At 41.2% G+C, this 19,113-nt stretch overlaps 1 protein-coding gene across 3 annotated transcripts in view; it reads right to left on the bottom strand.

Annotated features, from left to right (window-relative positions):
* agap1 (ArfGAP with GTPase domain, ankyrin repeat and PH domain 1) overlaps positions 1 to 19,113 on the bottom strand; it is a 136,207-nt gene that overhangs the window by 87,520 nt on the left and 29,574 nt on the right. The window contains exon 1 of one of the 3 annotated variants that reach the window (XM_060868565.1): positions 4,915 to 6,237. The exons of 1 other annotated variant lie outside the window; for it this stretch is intronic. In XM_060868565.1, coding sequence (XP_060724548.1) covers positions 4,915 to 6,190 — 1,276 coding nt within the window. In that variant the 5' untranslated portion in view covers positions 6,191 to 6,237. Of the gene's footprint in view, positions 1 to 4,914; positions 6,238 to 19,113 lie in introns of those variants that run through there. One more of the 3 variants, XM_060868564.1, reaches the window with a different exon arrangement.

Here is a 19,113-nt window from a genome sequence, read left to right as displayed (position 1 = left end):
GTGTATTACATGTGACCTGTGACCTGCTTTAACTGAAGCTGTGTGTAACGCACTGCTGCTAAGCAGTGTGTTGAACGGTGAACTTTTTTCCTTTTCTTCTCTACATCTGTGGCCCACTCGACACTGGCACACCCAAGCTTCCCTTCCACCCTGGTCAACATTCCCAAACAGAATATTCCAGACGAACCCTGCACTTTACTTTTTCCACCCTAGACTACGATAACTAAGCCAATCTTTGGAAAACAGTGCAAAAAAAAAAAACATGACGACACTCAATCTTCCTTCCATCACGTTCAGGCCCGAGGGCATGTAGAGTCAAAAAGCCACTTAGCCAAACAGTCATGCAAAGCAGCAACTGAAAACAGCTCTTATTGTATGAGCTGATTTTGTAACAGCCATGTTGACCTTTTAAATCATCCAGCAGGTGAAAAGCTACAGCGTAGTTTCTATTCCCAAACTCATGACCTCGCGTGAATCGGTTCCTTCTTCTGATGATCCGAGCAGTTTACAGGTTGAGGATTAAGTTTAAAGCCAGGAGATCTTAATTGGAGGTGGATAGCAGAGGTTTGTCACGTGTTAGGTTTTTCTTTGCTTGTGATGACTGCCATTTAAAAAAACAAACAAAAAACCTGCTCCAACATTTAATTTATCACATAATGGTGGAGAGTCAGAACCCAGCGCCCCGGCTGAGGAACCAATCACTGGCTGAGAATTATATCGTTTTCTACTGCTGTCGTTTGTCACAACAGATTTTGCTCATCGGTTCATGTATATAAATTTGAGATTTTTTTACATCAGATCTGAATTTTAAGAAAACATCATCGTGGTGCGCTTTTTTCTTTTGCACAAGAGCCGCCATTTTCAAACCTCGATTGTTTACAACTAATAGGTTCGTAACAAGGTTGAGGTTCATGTTTGAAAAGGGAATTTAACAAGCTATTTATTTAACAGCAAATGTACCACTTACAAAATAAACTAAACAGAGAGTAAAATGTAAATGTGCATGGTAGCATTGTAAAACTGTGCAGGAACATTATTATAGCCTCAGCATGGAGACAAGGGATGTGTTTAAAACCCTGCAGATGCTACACCAGTCATACAAAAACTCACACACAGTTTACATATTTCACAGATTTTAAACTGGAGCTATACCACTGTGAGGGGACTAAAATATGCATGAAACCAGAATTGCCTGAATCTCTGCCCCAACCCCCTCCTGCTGCCTAGCATCTGGCTCTCCCCTGAGCATTCACAGCAGTCCTGATCCAACCAGTCCCTCTCTCCGACACACACATTCATCCACTGACCTTAATACCAGCATGGAAGAAAGAGAACACCACGCATGGCCTAAACAGCCCCACAGCTTCCACAGACCAGGTCTTCAAACATTCAAGCCTCCCCCCTCCCCCCAGTCATTTCAGTATAAAAATGTGTGTACGTACAAGAGAGGGTGGGTTACATTGTAACGCAGAGTGAAGACTACCCGGATCAGGGACGAATGGTAATCCATAGGGACCTTTGCTGATCCCTGTAGTGACAAGCCTGCTACTTAATTAACCACAAGCTGAATGAGAGATAAGCCAAGAAGCAAGAAACGCTATCCCGAGAGCGCAAATAAAGAAGATTTTCAGCATCCACAAGCTAGAAGTCCTACTTATTAGAGGGTTAGGGGAAAAATTTCATAACGGTACATGAAGACACGTTTACTATGTATTTTGCAGATTTCTTAAATGTTGTTTTTATTATACATCTATACAAAGAAATGTAGACAAAAGTAAAGACAATGCAGCATCTACACACACACACACGGTTCTCCCACTCGTTCACAGCTACAACACGTCTCATGTATACAGACAACACGTTCGCATACTGTTCTTTTTCACACGTGCTGCATTCTCACTAAAAGAATAAGATTGAATAAGAATCACACACACTGTCACAGTCACTGACTTTAACGAAGTAATCAGGAATAAAAGCAAAGCACTGCACATATGCAGAACAACACGTGTGATGAGCGTAGGATCAAAATGACAATTATATAAGAACATTATGGCACCGGTGATACCATCAGCTAGTGAACACATCAATCAGTGAGAGTGCGGTGCTGTCGGAGTGGGATGACTGTATACCGATTTGGATAAAGGCACAAGGAGGGAATTAGAAAAAGGGAGAGAGAATGAAAGAGAAAGGAGGAGAAAGAAAAGCACAGTGTGAGAAAGCTCATTAGCCTGTGGTAACTATGTGAATAATTCACTACGTCAAGATGTTGACTGAGTCTGAAAATACCACCTGCCTACGTGCAAATTACAGACAAAAAATTGTGAACAACATGCTTTGTAACAAAAGGTGTTTCGGGGAAACCTTTTTGCTTCTTTTTACTGATGAGGCATGTTGAGTAAAGGACATATAGAAGCTGGTACAAATGACAAGTAAGCGCTTTCATCAGATGTGATGTGCAAAGGAAGTTCCTTGTTGACGAAAACTCCTGACGTATATTAGAACCCCGAGTAGAAAGACTTTGACTTTTTACAGAGACCTTCAGTCATGAGATGAGATCTGGGGTCACAGTGCAATCCACCGTTACTCAGGTCACTCAGCAGTGACTGGTTCATTTTGAAATTGTTCAAATTGGTGCACCATCGATGTGCTGGACTGAGCTTTTCTTATTTGCACTGGCTGCTTAGTGATGAGGCTGAAATGAAAGAACAGATCCCTTGCAGCTTTTGTTAGCCCTTGAGAACAAGCTCTCACACATTTTTTCTGCAAAAGGTTTCTGCAAATGCAAGAAAAGGCTGAAGATCGCCTGACAGATCACATTAGATGATCATCTAACAGCCGAATTTGTTTGTGGTGGTACGTGTATATATCTGTGCCATCATACTGCTAGGATTCTACCACTAGAATCTACAGTCGTGTTCCTACCTCCTCCAGTCCTTTATATCCATGCACCAAACACTCATCTCTTCTGCGCGGCTGCAAATCTAGGTCACGTACAAACAGCCACACATACCTGATGCCATTAACCCTGAGTCAAAGTGAAGCTCAGTTGCTGCACTGTAACATCCCCCTGAGTTTACCCCTGCTGTGGAATTGAAGGGAAATAAATAAATAAATAAGCTTTACTGAGGCTGAAAACAGCTTGGGAATATATATACACTAGTTCTTCTGACATTTATTTAGCTAAGACTGCAAAAAGAAAGGCAAGACTCCAATAGCAAGAACAAAAAAGGGGCCGAGGGGAAAAAACCAACAACAACAAAAAGTTATCTGCTGCCTGCGGTAGTTTTAATCAGCCCTCGCCTCAAACTTTACGGACATGCTGTACAGAACCAACCAGGAGATTAGAAGGACACAGACTTTAGCGTGTTACTCGCTTTCTCTTCCACATCCAGGACCCTGCCAACATCCTGCGTTTTCTTCTTCCAAATGCTTTACTGTTTATATTCCCAATTCCTGAAAATATGTTTACAGAACTGAACGAGCCTCAGAAACTATATATACACAATAACGTCAGCACATCACAGACCGTGCCGTACTGAAACAAAAGCCATACTGCAGTTTTAGGCTAAAAAAATTATCTGGACCTGAACCATGCAGACCGCTGGTGCTGACGGTGCACTACAGAATGCTATTTCACATCCTGCTCCCTTGCAGTAACACATGGCACCAAGCACAGCTCGTTCTGTACGCCAGCACCTCAGTGCTAATTGAACTGAACAATGCCTGAAACAAAGGCACGATCTGTACAAACTCAGAACACACACACAAAAAAAAAAAGAATCGTTAATTATGCCGCACATCAGGCTGGCTAAGATTCTAAGATTAAGGCTGACTAAGATTCGCCACAGAGCTCAATATTTAACCCAAAAACTTCAACCAGCAGTTAGTTATCTAATTAGTGACTGATGTGCCTGTGCCCTGTCTTAAGCTTCAGGAATGCCTAAAGAATGTGCAGAATGTGGAAGCAGCCATTCAGCACAGGTCATGTTACACCACACACTCGAATGTGCTGTAATTTAAACACACCGCACAGGTCACCGGGTTTAAAAATGGACGCGGCCTCTTAGATGAAGCTTAACCTTTGAAATAACTGAAGCCGCCGATTTAAGTTCTTATTTGAACAAGAAAACACAATGCCTAGGGCTCTGTGTACAATGGAAAGCAGTGCGTGATGTATTTTGCACTCGGAAACGAGAGCAGCCCGCCTTTCAGGATGTACGGCTCACCTCTGAGGCAGCAGATGGCCCTTGGCTCGCACCCAGGCAGGTAATTCATTAAGAGCACTTTCAGAGCATATGAAGTATCTACCAGAAGCTCCCCAATTACCATATGACAGAGAGTCATGAGGGGGCATCTCTAGTGCCCTGCTGTCACCAAGAACATTAGAGTTAGATAATGCAGAGGAAACCACAAAGAGATGTAAATGTTGCTTTACGCGAGTTTCCATTTAGTAAATTGGGTCTTCCCTTCCCTTAAAAAAAATGTAATTAAAAAAAATACAAAAGAAGAAGAAATACAACCAGGAAGAACTGATGGAATACAGGGGCTGGAAAATCGTCAAACATGGTCAAAAACACGAGGAATTTAGTAAACAAGAGTAAACAAGTCACTTACACATTCACAGCCATCTCATTTAATAACATAAGCTCTACATTCTAGACACTAGATTAAAAAGATAGAGCAAGACAGAGAGAAAGAAAATCAACTAAGGAAACACTAGACTCAGTGTAATGAAACACAAACACAAAGAGCCCTAAAGAATGGCAGCTAAACATCACCCATGTGTCCAAAATAAACAAACATCTCTCCAGCCCCCACTCTGACTTTTCACCACAAACAGTTCCTGCCACCCCAAACGCTCCCAAACTCGTAACAGCAATAGCAGAAAGACAAAAAAACAAAAGCTTATGTTACCTTCACGCAGGAAGCCGTTCACACTCTCGGTGCTAGACTGCGAGTAGCCCTTGATGGCCCTCCTCTGGGCGCTCATCAGGCCATTCTTGCGAAGGGAACGACTGCTGGGGCTGCTCACTGGCGTGGAGGTACTGTCCTTCTTTAAGAAGATCCCGCTGAAGAAGCGAAGTAGTCTGCGCTCCTGGCCACTGGAACGAAGTCCAGCAGCTCTGAGAAAGCTCTCTTTCTCCACAAGCGGTTTCTCAGAGAGCCTGAGGAGATCACTGTTGTCCAGTGTGCGGTTTTTGCCCTTGGCACGGTCCCTGCGACTGGGTTCTTTCAAAGAGTCCATCTGAATGAGAACCTCATCGACATCTACAGTGCTGCCCTTCTCAGACTCCTCGGCAGCTGGGTTCTGCAAGACTACAGAAGATCGAGTCTGAGCCTCATCACGGGCAATGCAGCCTGAGCTGCTGTGATGCTTCTCTTTGGAGAGGGCTCGGAGCCGCAGAAGCTCCCCTCCGGCCCAGTGGCGAAAGCTGAAACTCCGACGCAGCAAGCTCGGGTGCCTCTTGGCCGGCGGGGTCTGGGGTGTTTGCTTGGTGGCACTTCCGTTCCCTTTGGCAAGCAAAGAAGCAAGGCTGTTGTCCTTGGGAAGACTGCCACCCTCTTCAGATACCTGATCCTCAACACCACATATGCTGACCTGCTCTTCAGCGCTCCTGGACGTCTGGAGGATTCGTCCGATTTTCACACCCACATTTTCCCCATTGCCAGCTGCTGCTCTGCAGCTTCCTTCAGTCTCAACCTCTTTCGTTTCATTACACTCATTCATTGCCCTTGCGCGTACATTATTTCCATGCAGCTTAGCACCATTTTCCATCCGTTCAGTGCTGCAAGCATCTTCTGGTGATGTCCTGGTGCACATTTCATTTGAGCCCATTGAATTATCTTTGCGCAAATTAAGTGCCCTTCGAGAGATTTTTGACCTACCCAGTTCCAGCTGCCCAGTGCTAAACGTTCTGAAGTTCCTGTATGCCTGTGAAGACAACTCATCGGTTTCATCCTCCACTTCTTTGACCTGTTCCAGGAGACAAGTGCGCTGGATTTCTACCGAGCCTTCCCGCCGGTACGCGCTCACCTTGGGGTTCTCCAGTCGCCGGTGCACCGGAGCAGCACCGCCACCTTCTTGCAAGCTCTCCCTTTTTACTAAGGTAAGAGAGATCCTGTAAACAGTTTTCCTTTGCGGTGTTCCCCTATCCATCCTTTCCACACAATTTCCATCAAGCAGATACATTCTTTAGACACAAAAGTCGTACAAGAAATTAATAGACTGGAAAATAAATAGACTGAGCCGTCGTATCATTAAAGAGGGATGATCACAGGTCACACCACTCATACAGGGCAATAATAACAATAATAATAATAAAAACAACAACAACAATAATAATAATAATAATAATAATAATAATAATAATAATAATAAAAAGGGTCAATGTTTCAGTTAAAGCTAAAATACAACAGCGTACAGGACGTTTAACACTCCGGAGTGACCGTCACTTACACACTCCGTCACTGACAGCTTTCCCAAAAAATAAAAACATCAACGATTAACGACCCAACAGAGAAACGTCCTAAACTCCATATGGGTCCTCACAAACGTCCGGGGTTTAAGACAAAGTGCTCGCTGTGGTAAAAGATCCTGTTTCGTTTCCCGCAGCGATGCTGTCCATCTTGCGTGAAAATATTGCCCCCGACCGTGCGTTAATGCCCCGGACCGTGCTTTAATACCCCGGACCGTGCGATAATGCCCCAGACCGTGCGCCCCGGTCAAGTTGCCCTTTGTGCGCGCGTGCCCTCGCCTCGCTCTCGCACGGCGGCGTCCTAACGCTATTTCCGTTCAAAGAAACCCACACACGTCCAAATTGAGTTTCCGCGCTTCAGAATGAGGCGCTGTAAAGACTGCAGCTGTAGATCCGTCTCTTCTGCACAGCGCGCGCGCTCTGATACACGGAGTGAAAGCAAAAGCCGGACTGGAACCGGAACGCGCGCGCACACCGGACAACAGTGATGTTGCATCCTGCTTGCATCACCGATTTAAAATGAGATTATTACACATGTATTAGGTGCATTAAACCTTCCCCACGTCCCGGATTTACAGCTTATGGAGAATGTTTCATGGGGGGAAAAAAACGGAACCGGACACGGACAGCTAAACGTGACTAAACGCAGTGCTGCAGATTTACATTAAAATGGTAGCCATTGAAAAGTATATATTCCTGTTAAAGGACTGATTTTCAGGTGGAAAAAGTTGCGAAAGTAATCTGTTAACATTGCAGACAAAATAGTAGCAGGAGCCTGTGATCCGCTCCGGGATACACACGAGTCTGGAGCGCGAGCTGGGCGGGGTTTAGTCCCCTGTCAATCAAACGCTGTGGCAGAAGCCCAGGCTCACCTGAGACTGTTAGTGTAGGAGATGCACTACATAATGTGTACATCTCTACATGCTTTCATGTGTCACGTATATTCACGTGCGATGTCACTTTTCAGATGAGATTTTCTCACTTGAATAATTTTCCTAAAGCACACGTTGTTGAGCTGCAAGCGTGCAAGATCACACACCACAATCCTCTGTGGTTATTGCATTTGCTCCAAGAGCAGCAGCAGGACACAGAACACAAATATGAGGTCCATATGACAAGAATACAGAGTGAGGACTAACAGCATGATGCACAGGAATGTAACAGTATCAGAATATTGTCCAAATAAACTCACTATCAGATATTAACATTTATGACGTGATGTTTCTGTAAGGCTTCAAGTACACACAAAATATACTAACCTAAAACAAGCATTCACTCACACACACACACTCAAACACACACACCCTTTCATCAGTCCTCCTCATTGCCCTTCTCTCTCCAGAAGAGGGAGGTGTTTGTAACGCATCTTACTCTTCTAATCTACCCTCAAAACCCAGTGCCTCAGTTTCGCCTGACATTTGTGGAATCATTACAGAGATTAAGTGTGGATTAGGGAGGGGTTATTTAGCATTCATTCTCACCCGGCTGCTATCTGCTTTCTCTTTCATGGCCCTTCCCTGGCCAAAACACCACCTGCTCTAATGTGCCTCCATCATAAAGAAGGTCCTTCCAGCATCCCATCCCCCCTCCATCACACTCAAAACACAAGGTACGTTCAGGAAGTGACCTGGAAATATCCAGGCTTTATTTATTAAACCGTACAAAGACATTCAAATAAAAGAAAACAGACTGAGTACAGTATTAATAAAACTATAGACATTGCCTGGCAGAAAGTACAAGAGAATATTTGTACACACTTACAGATGTCCGAATTCGTTAAGTATTTAATTATTACAGGGTGACGTGATTTGTAATTTGACCAAAATAAGATATTATATAATAAGTGTTCACCATATTCCACTTTAAACACATCAGTAGTGTGAAACACACACAGGTCATTGTTGTGTATATTTCAGGAAGTGCAAATGTAGCAAAAATGCAGAAAAATGTAGAAACCAGCTGTATTCCATATTTTAGCATCCAAAAGGAAACTGCAGGGAAAGTCATTAAGGACACCCATGAAGAGAAAGTTAAATCATCTTAACTTCACAACAGATGGTTACCTTAATAAAGCTGGATTTATACTGTCGAAATTCCAAATCGTTCGACAAAAAACTCACGAAAAATAATGTGAATGTTCTCAGCATGACGACATGCACACCACTGGCTTATTCAGTGCCAGCGCAAGTTCTCTAAGTGTCAACACATTATGATTCAAACCTCACAGCTCGTATAAAAGGACATTGCAGTATGATGTTTGCTTATGTGACCTCACTTTGTGTACGAGTCTGGATGGTGCTGACTGATGATGTAAGCACGATTCTGTAGTACTCTTGAATCGCAGCTTTATGGTTATTGGAGCTTTGTTGTAAAGCATGACATGGAGGACGCGGCTGTTATGGTATTAGGCCGAGAGCTCTTTGGGATCATCTCATGCACTGTGACAAGAAATAATCTTACAAGCGCACTGAAGTGGCAGTTGAAACCCAGCCTGCTTCTGTAAAACAGTAAAGCAATGCGCCTTTGGTGAGTTAAACGGTTCTGTACTAAATACTGTGTTGTTGTGGCTATTTACATCCCTTTCAGAAGGGTAATAGCAGTGAGAAAAATAAGTATAAATAGCATGGCTGAATAAAACAGTGGTATACCAAGTCCCCATCTCCTGTGCACACATTTCCAAACTTAAGTGTACTCCAAAAGCAGGTTCAGGAGCTGTGTGTTCACTGGCCATCACCTTTAGAGATGGATGTAACACAAATCGTACACGGTAAGAGATAAACAACAATCACTTTCTGAACGGGACAGTGGCCGACAACGTACGATGCTCCAAGACATGGGGTGGGGGTTATTAATGTCTTACAAAAAGCACAACGTAACACGGACAGTTGTTCTATTAATTATTGAGTGTTTAAGAGTTCTCATCATTTCAACACAGTGTATCGCCATAAAAAAACCCATCCCACTCGGTCACTTGAGTTGACAGGGTTTAATCACTACCACCATTAGGAAAAGTGGAAAATTTCAAGACTGAGTATTTACCGGTGCTGCACATTACTCAAAATAATATTGCACACTTTTAAATAATGAGCATCATTTTGGAACACTTGCATTACGTTCATAAAAATCAGTGCTGAGGGCGTCTGGGTAATTTATTTTACAGTTAAACGAGTCCTGGCTGCAAAATCTTTCCGAACCCCTGTAGTAAGATTTTTTTCTTTTTATAGCTTGTTTAATCTAATTTCGAACTGATTTTCTGGCTTTTATATTCCAACATTCGACTGTTGAAAAAAAAAAAAACAGCATGTAGGTAGAGTACTTCATTTTTTTTAAAAGAGTGATGTCCCTCATCTTAGCTAAGCTTAAACTGAGCAGATTTGTCTACAAACATACACTATGTTGCTATAGTATCATAGCGGGTTTTAAGATTAGTTTCCTTCGGAGGACAGAACCTGGTGAAAATGAGCTTGGATTGTTTGCAATAAGCCTGGTTTATAACGTTAGCTCGCTTCATGCAATCCAAAATGAAAATTATATGGGTCACGGCTCAGGGCGAGCGCTGTGTTGAGCTTGGTGGCGAGGGATGGAGTTTCATTTCTTTTGAGTAAGAGCTTCCTGCGTTATAGGCAAAGCAATACTGCATACTGCTCTGGAAATGTTTCTTTAATTTCCACATTCATTGCAGCACTGTAGCAGTGACTACAAAGATATAACAAGATATTATGAGAAAACGTCTGTTCAAATAATATATACAATCCAAACTCCGGCTTGGAACTGATTTAAATCTTTTCATGAAAAAAGTAACCAGCGGCTGTTACATAACCAGGCGCGTGCACATTTAGGTTGCGTTGCGTTTTTTTTTTTTTGCCTCGCTCTGCATCCCTTTCTTATTTCTTTATAATGTACTGTTTTAACTGCGTCCCAGTTTCTTTTGTTGGATCTGCAAACCAATGACAGGATCAGTTTCACATAATACCATTATTTTCTTCTAAAGCGGCTGTAATTGCAGAGAGGCAAAACCGTGAAACAAGCAAGATTGCAGCAAATATCCTACACAGGGGGACGCAAATTATACAGCAACCTACACTGCAGAGTAACTTCAAACATGAGCAACCCTTTTATCATAGTCAAAGGCTTGAGATGAGCAAGGCAGAGTAACCCCAGAGCTGTGCTACTCCAGTCAACGGTTTGTGACATTGTACTTCACAGCAGCTGCATTTTAAGAATACTTCACCCTAGTTAGGAATGCAAAGCAGGCACGCTCTGCGTTCAAAGCACTTCCCTGTGAAATATACGCAAGTAATGACATCAGGAGTGTGACTGGACATCAGAAGTGAAATGTATACGCCAGATAATACTAAAAAACTAAAAAAACAAAACGCAGTCATGTAAACAAGGTGCTCGGTGAATATAAACCTGAATCAGTGAGAGACTAATCCAAACACATCAGCGCTGAACGCTGTGTTCTGTACTCATATTGTTTATGATCCGGTTCAAAGTGCACACAGCAGTGAATATGCTCCAGTGCTATTTATCCCATGTCTTTATTCATGACCCAGAAAGACAAAGACGTGTGATAATCACAGAGCTAATCACTGCTCTAAGGAAATGTGAAGTGTACACTTGTTTCCAGGCAGAAGACTGAACTCTGCAGTCGGCAGTAAATACAGCACTAGAGACGTCTGTGTAAGATAAACCACATTGTTCATTAATGTGGGTGTTTTATAATAACTCCCCAATTACGGCGTCATGTCGGAGACGCTCGATCTAATGCGATGCCCGCACATGCAGCGACTCGCTGCGACATTGCAAACGTTCATTTTCGAAAAGAGCTCTTGACTTCTGGTGACTAGATGTGGGCGTGTCCAGAGATGTGACAGTTGAGAAAACCTATGAGAGTGAAGACAGAAGAGCACACGATGCTGCTCCTTCATCTCATACGTTATGATGCAGATATATGCTGGTGAATTTTATATCCATATGCTTCCTCCCAGAAGGTTTCATTTTTAGAGGCATGAAAACGGATTTGGAATGCTAGTTGCACCAGCACTGATAAACGTTATTACTATGGTAACTAGCAGTAGGAACGCTTGCAGCACTAAAATGGCTGCATGTGTGAATGTAGCTTCAGATCCTCGCTCTGAAGGCCGTGTCTGTTTCTCTGATGTGACTAGCATCATTAGATATATTGCTGAAATGGTAAAAAGCTTGAGCTCACTTGCTCTGAGAAAAAACAAAAACGTGAACAATATTGTGCCAGTAAACAATACAGAACATTATAATACAAATATGTTGGATTCCATGAGCTACCGGAACAGCTGCGGTGCTCCTTGCCATTGATTCTACAATCCTCTGGAGTTGTGGACATGAGCGTCACTCTCCCAAATAATATTCCCACTCAGCTGGTGTTTGATTATGGTGTTGTTCTTTCTTCTCTTACCCTTCATTCTAAAACCTCCCACAAGTGTCAAATAATTTGAACTGGGATTTGGTGAATGTGAAATCAGGGGCATTGGATTTACAGCATTTGCATCCTCGTCAAAGCATTCAATGAGCCATCGTGCCGTGTGGACTTGGGGTAGTGGAGTCGTCCTCGATATGTTCCGATGTGATCATTTAGAATAACTTGGTTCACTAAGTACAAAATCATGCCTGCAAAATTCACCCACAGCATAACAGACACCAGACTGGCTCTCTGCAGGAGTCAAACAGTCAGGTCTGGATCATACACGTACCCTCGCCCACATGCTGAGAATTATGACTCATCTGATTCGATCGGTTTTATCACAGCCTCTCTGTAGACCAGCACTGAACTATCAAATTATTTGTATGTCTTTGTAACGAGATCTTTATTCACTACTACAACACTACAAAATCCTCTCTGAATGTTATGCTTACTGACAGTCTGATCACTTTTCTGTTCTACTTCACAGATCACACTAATGCAAGAGCATCACGGTCATCCAGTGTGCACTTTCAACACAAATCTCAACCTTCTTTACCATCTTCTTATTGATCTAAATGCAGATGTCACGTCCTATTCAAACCCATCCAGTTGAGAGGTCTTTGGGACTGAAGCTCCTGCCACTGTGCCTCTGTAATGAACCTTCTTTCAAAGTCAATAAGATTGTTTCCTCGTTCCATCGTGATCTCTAATCAAGGTCATCACACGGAGCATGGTAGGAGGTTAATGGCTTAATAATGGTGTGCAGTCCACCCGCCTGTATGCAGCTGCACCCGCCTGTATGCAGCTGCACGCGCCTGTATGCAGCTACACTCGCCTGTATGCAGCTACACTCGCCTGTATGCAGCTACACTCGCCTGTATGCAGCTACACTCGCCTGTATGCAGCTACACTCGCCTGTATGCAGCTACACTCGCCTGTATGCAGCTACACTCGCCTGTATGCAGCTACACCCGTCTGTATGCAGCTACACTTCTTGTTGTTGGGGGTTTTTTCTCAGATTTTCCCTTTCCCATTACCAGTCTGATTATGCATGTGACAGTCTGCACTGAAATCAACAGTAAACTGTTAAAAATGTTATTTAAGAAGATGAATCCGTCATTCAGAACACAATGTCTAAAGCGTCAGATGTACAAATCTATAGATTCAAGCAAAGAGCTGTGAATTATGAACTTGCTGCATAAACAAAACACATAAGAAATGAAATCAGCTTCTGAGGAGAGTAAACATTTAACACGTTTACTGTCGATTGCTCCAGTGATTCCACCATGTTTTCTTACTGATACGCCCCAACTCATAGCTATTCTACTCATATTTATGAGTATTTATATCACGTTCTTTCAAGTCATAAACATTCAGATTATATACAGATTATATACACACAACACACATCCACTGTTCAGCGCTACAGTTCTCAGGCTAAACAAAACTCACACAAAAAAACTACAGTTCTTAGGCTAAACGAGACTTGAATAAATAAGATACAGTTCTCAAGCTAAAAAAAAACTTCTAATAAAAAAAGCTACACTTATCATGCTAAACGAAACTTGATTGAAAATAGGGTTGCAAAATTCCAGGAATTTTCAAGGCTGGAAACTTTCCATGGGAATTAACGGGAATATATGGGAATACACTGGGAATTTTTAGTTGCCTATAACAAGGTACTTAAATGTAGTTAAAAAAAATCTTAACAGCATAATTTTGTTTAAAACAACAAGATTTAATGCAGTTTAAGTTGAATTTGTACCCTGCCTTCCTCGGTCACTTGCACACAGCACACTGCTTTCTGGAGGGCCATTGAGGCCAAACCCCCTGTATGTACTTGCATTTTTCCATAACATGCACAGTAACACTTTATTTTAGGGTCATTTAACTTGTTACTTATTAGCATGAATATTAATAGAATATTGGCTATTTATTAGTACTTATTAAGCACATATTAATGCCTTATTCTGCATTACCGTATTCTACATTCTTAATTGTACCCAATACCTAAACTTAATAACTACCTTACTAACTCTTAATAAGCAGTAAATTAGGAGTGTTACCACATGCACAGATAATTTGATGACACCCCCACACACTCACTCTCCCCTGAAATTTAAAAAAAATCCTCTATAAAATAATGTTTATTTCAATTATTAAGTTTATTATGTTTATTACCAGCATAATAATGTTTATTATGCTTTTGTGTTACGCAGTGAAATAATCAATTAAAGTTCTACTTACAATTAAATCAGTCAAGAGGTCATTTTTTAAATTTGTATTACCTTGCATGCATGTCTGCTTATGACCAAACAAAATGTTTATGTTTGTATATGATATAGTTTATTATATAAATTTCCCTATATTTCCAGATAATTCCCATAAATTCCTGTAAATTCCCATAAATTCCCATAAATTTCCATAAATCCCTGTAAAGTTTCCAATTTTGAATATTCCCAAAATTCCCCAGATTAAGTTCCCGTGGAAAGTTTCCGGAAATTTAGCTCCTTTGCAATCCTAATTGAAAATGCCACAGTTCTCAGGCTAAAAAAAACCTCAAATAAAAAAGCTACACTTATCATGCTAAACGAAACTTGATTGAAAATGCCACAGTTCACAGGCTAAACAAAACTCGAATTAAAAAGCAACAGATTGCAAGCCAAACAAAACTAAAAAAACTCCAATAAAAATGCAGTAAAGGACCGTAGCAAAGATCATCAACATCCCTGTCAGTGCAACGTGTTTGATAATAAGCAGGTGTAAAGTTCATAAAACACTCTAGAGAGATTTCATTACAGATTTTATAACATGCACTCAGACTCATTATGAGGAAGGCAGAAAGGCAGAAGTACATCAGTCACTTTAAAAGAGGATGATCTGAAAGCAGCAAGAACTGCAGCACCACATTCGTCTCCATTACACCCTACTGCAAACTCCACAGCTGATCAGAAAAAACAAAAGCTAAATGTTCATGTACTGTATAGAGAAAGAAGGCATGTTTGTGTGACAAGAACCCCATGATGAAGCATGGGGGTGGGAGCATCATGATATAAAGTAATAAGGCATTAAATGGACATGTGAAAAGCCGCTCCAGAATTTCATTAGTGGAGAATTTTATCTCATCAGCCAAGAAACAGGATCTGAGGAGAATAGGGACATTTTAACAAGACAACAAGCCCAAACATTTAGCTAATAGAATTCTACAAGGCCCTACATGACCTAGCAAATCTACAGACGTTTATGGAGAAGTCTAGATCTTAAAGAAAGGACATTATTTACATTATTTACTGTCTAGTTTCACCCAAATGAGGATGGGTTCCCTTCTGAGCCTGGGGTCTCTCAAGGTTTCCTCTCGAGTTTTTCCTTGCTGCCATCACTCCGGCTTGCTCATTAGGGATAGGGACAGAAATATAGTATTTTAAATTTTAAATGAATTTTTAATTTAAAAGCTTTAATTGTATATATATATATATATATATATATATATATATATTCATTTATTTATTTTTATCCTTATTTTTTTCTTATTATTATTATTATATATTTATTTCTTTTATTTTTCTCACTCTTCTGTTTCCACACTTTGTGACAATGGGAATTGTTAAAAGCGATATACAAATAAATTTAATTTGGGGGAACCCTGGGGGAATTAAAGATTAGAGGTACAGACCGTGTACTATAATGCTACAAAAATCGTTGCTTTTTAACACAGACAGCATGAAGATGTAATAACCAACAACCATTTTTCTTATTTAAGTGTCTGAATTCTTTCCCCACACTGTACATTATTTCATCATTCATAAACCAGTCTTTTAAATGCTTAACATTAGTTTAATTAAATATACAAGCATAACTATGCTTGTAAGACTAGGGTTAGCAATTTTTCTGGCATGTCTATGCATTTGTACCACTGCATATGTACCACTGCATTCGCACACAGTTTAGATAATAACAATGTTCAGTATGCATGTGCATGAAGAGTGCTTTAAGAATGAAGACACAATCAACTAGTTGTGCAGTTGTACACTCAGACTCAGCCAAGATTAGTAAAAATGATATTCTACTGTAGAATAACAAGTAGCTAAAGCAGTAAAGTGTAGACAATGTTTGCAGTCATAAAGTAGAAGATTGCGCATACAGTACGAGGACAGTCCGAGTCTAATCTCAGTAGTATCCATGAATCAGAGTCCAGTGGAAATGTAAGTGATAATGATAATGTGCAGGTCACAGAAGATTAAGTGGGTTGTGGTGGTGGTATTGATTACACTGACAGTCTGAAGCATAGCTTTACTATAATAATAAAAAAAAGAAAAAAAGAAAATGAATTCCAATTCAATTCCAGCCTTCAATACAAGCTCAACTATAAGGTCTAATAGCTTTTCTCACCTACTGCTTTATTATATAAGTGATTAGACCTACATTAGACCTACATACAGCTGATGCACGAGGATGAAATGAATTATCTTTATCTCTTTTTCTCGTTGCGTGCAGGGCTGCGATGCCGACATGTTAAACACTGACGCAAACATTTACTCCTGTTTCTGAGCGCTCATGCCAACACGGTATAAAAAAAGACTAAGTGAAAAGCTTGTGGTTTAAAGAATTGCAGTTAGTCGAATTAAGGAAAACAATAGTAATCATCTGATTTGATTTGTAAAAGTCATTCCTGTTTATTTATTTATTTATTTATTTGCCAAGCCAAAACATCAGAGCTAGAAGAAAATCTCAACATGTGCCTCAACCTCTTTCTTTTTCTGCTTTCCAATTAATGACGAGATTGTAAATAAACTGATGTGATTCACAGCATCTGAGGACAGGGGAGCTTCAGGAGAAAGATAGACAAATGAGTAAGAGAGAGAGAGAGATGATTGAAGCAGGTGTTCTTCAGCCTGTTCTCCACTCAGTGGAGCGAGCAGGATCCTCTGCAACAAGACTTTCATCCCAGATAAAAGGCTCAAGGGGGATTAAAAAAAAAAAAAAAAAATCCCGGATTAACTCTGCTTCAGGAATTTTTTTCAATAACTGCAATAAGGTGTCACGGTAGTTGTAATGGAACAGATTCTTTCCTCGTCCTGCTTGTGTACAGTTGCTGGTCTGTCTTGTTAGTGCTGATTTAACAACTCATTAGTGAAGGGAATAACAGGATGTCTTCAGCAGGTGTATTTTAAGCACTGAACATGAGACATTGCACATTGGTTAGAATCTGTTTCATAAAAGTGTAAGCTGTTATAAAACTTCCTCTGTGGCAGCATGAAAATCCAGTGATTTGTTTTGTTTCACATGAATAACCCTGAATGATGTGTTAATCAACGTGGGGCGGGGTTTCCAGAAACACCTGCGCACCTGTCAATCATTTTATAGAGCATCTGAAAAGGTCAGGAACCAATGAGACTAGCAAAAAGCACTCTACCCTTTGATTTACAGTCAATGCCATTTTTCATAAATCTAACTATAAGTGCCAATAAATAAGTAACGGGTTCCTTACATCTCTGTATGTTATTCAAGTGTCGATGTGAGGCTTAGCTGCCATTTTCTAATGCTGGCTCTTAGCGGTGTAAGGAGGTTAGCAGGTATGTAAACATGTAAACGAAACCTACTGCAAATCCATAATCATTTGAACACAAGCTGTACATTGAACTGAAGCCAAACTGTCAGCGTGACAGAAACACGATCCTTAATCTGCTAGAAAATCTAGTCTCGTTTCTTATCTGCAAGGCGGCAGACTCTGCTCCCTGCTAAGCATCCTGATCAGCATTATCTCCTCTGTGTGTATTAGACAAACCTTTCAGATCCACCAAGGCTTCCCAAACCTGAGAGGGGAAAAACCTGTAAAAGCACCAGCGTGTGGCGTGTTGTGATGGAGGAAGAGACAGTGACAGTTTTGCAGTTATTAGGACAGGGTTAACAGAAAGCAGCCCTTTCAATCAACAAGGAAACACAAAGGCAGGAGAGCAGAGGGTTTGTTCTTCCTGTCGAGCCTGAGAGTTTAGTGGGCCAGCATTTAAATGGAGATCAGGAAACCAAACGCCAGATGGGACCTGGCACTGCAGCGGAACAGAAAAGGAAGAGGTGCTCTCGCTTGACTACAGCAGCTGCCTCTCCTCCCACACACACACACGTTATTCCTGCTCTGCATCGCATTAAATATGAAACACACACACATATCAAGCTTTGACTTCATAATTCGACACACTTAAACAATGCAGTTAACCCAAAAGCAAGGAGCCGTCGACAGTGTGTGAGAGAGAGAAAGAGAGAGAGAGAGACAGAGAGAGAGAGACAGACAGACAGAGAGAGACAGACAGACAGACAGAGATAGAGAGACACAGAGACAGAGAGACAGACATCAGACTACCTTTCATCCCTCCAAGGAAACAGAAATTGGGTTAGATAGTCTAGAGAGAGAGCGAGAAAAGACCCCTGCTGGTGTGCGTACATACACACACACACACACACACACACACACACACACACACACACATTCTCTCTCTGCATTAATACTGTAATCATGCACACTCAAACTCAGAAAAACAAATCCGGCTTTCACTGAGATGTAAAGACCCCCCCAAAGATTCCCAACTATGATCTCTCTCATATACACACGCTACACACTGTAAACAAGTACAAGCTACTCTTCCTGCTCACACACCACGCTCTCATCTCCGCTGAGAATATCCACAATAAAGGTCATGATGATTAACACAAATGGGTATAAAAAAGAAAGAACGGAATGAAAAAACGGACAAGAAGCAATGCATGGATCTTACCTGTGAGGACCAGCATCATGGAAAAGATGACATGGAAAAGAAAGAAAAAAGATTCATTAGAAGCTGTTACACTAAATTTATTTACAACTCCAATGCATTTGAAACATAAAACATGCTGCAGAATAATAATGCAGGGTCACAGTTACCTGATATGATTTGCTAAGTAAGATAAAACATGACGAATGAAAGGTTATAGCCTGTTCGACACAGACACTCATTATCTTTCAGATTCAGGAGTTCAGACTGGCCCAGTAGAGCTTACGGTTACTGCAGATCATCTACAAATGGCTCAGAACAGCTGTTCAGCAAAACCATTTCATTTCCACTTGAGCATTTCTGCCAAAGCTTGAGCTCTTCTGTAGATGTTCAATCATCTTTAGATAAAAAATGCCTAGTGTGGCTGGGTTGGAGCTGCAGGAGTGTG

This window comes from Tachysurus vachellii, chromosome 4 (assembly GCF_030014155.1).
Source record: "Tachysurus vachellii isolate PV-2020 chromosome 4, HZAU_Pvac_v1, whole genome shotgun sequence".
Classification (NCBI taxonomy): domain Eukaryota; kingdom Metazoa; phylum Chordata; class Actinopteri; order Siluriformes; family Bagridae; genus Tachysurus; species Tachysurus vachellii.
Note: the sequence above shows the minus strand (reverse complement) of the source record. Positions and strands in the feature narration are given on the sequence as shown.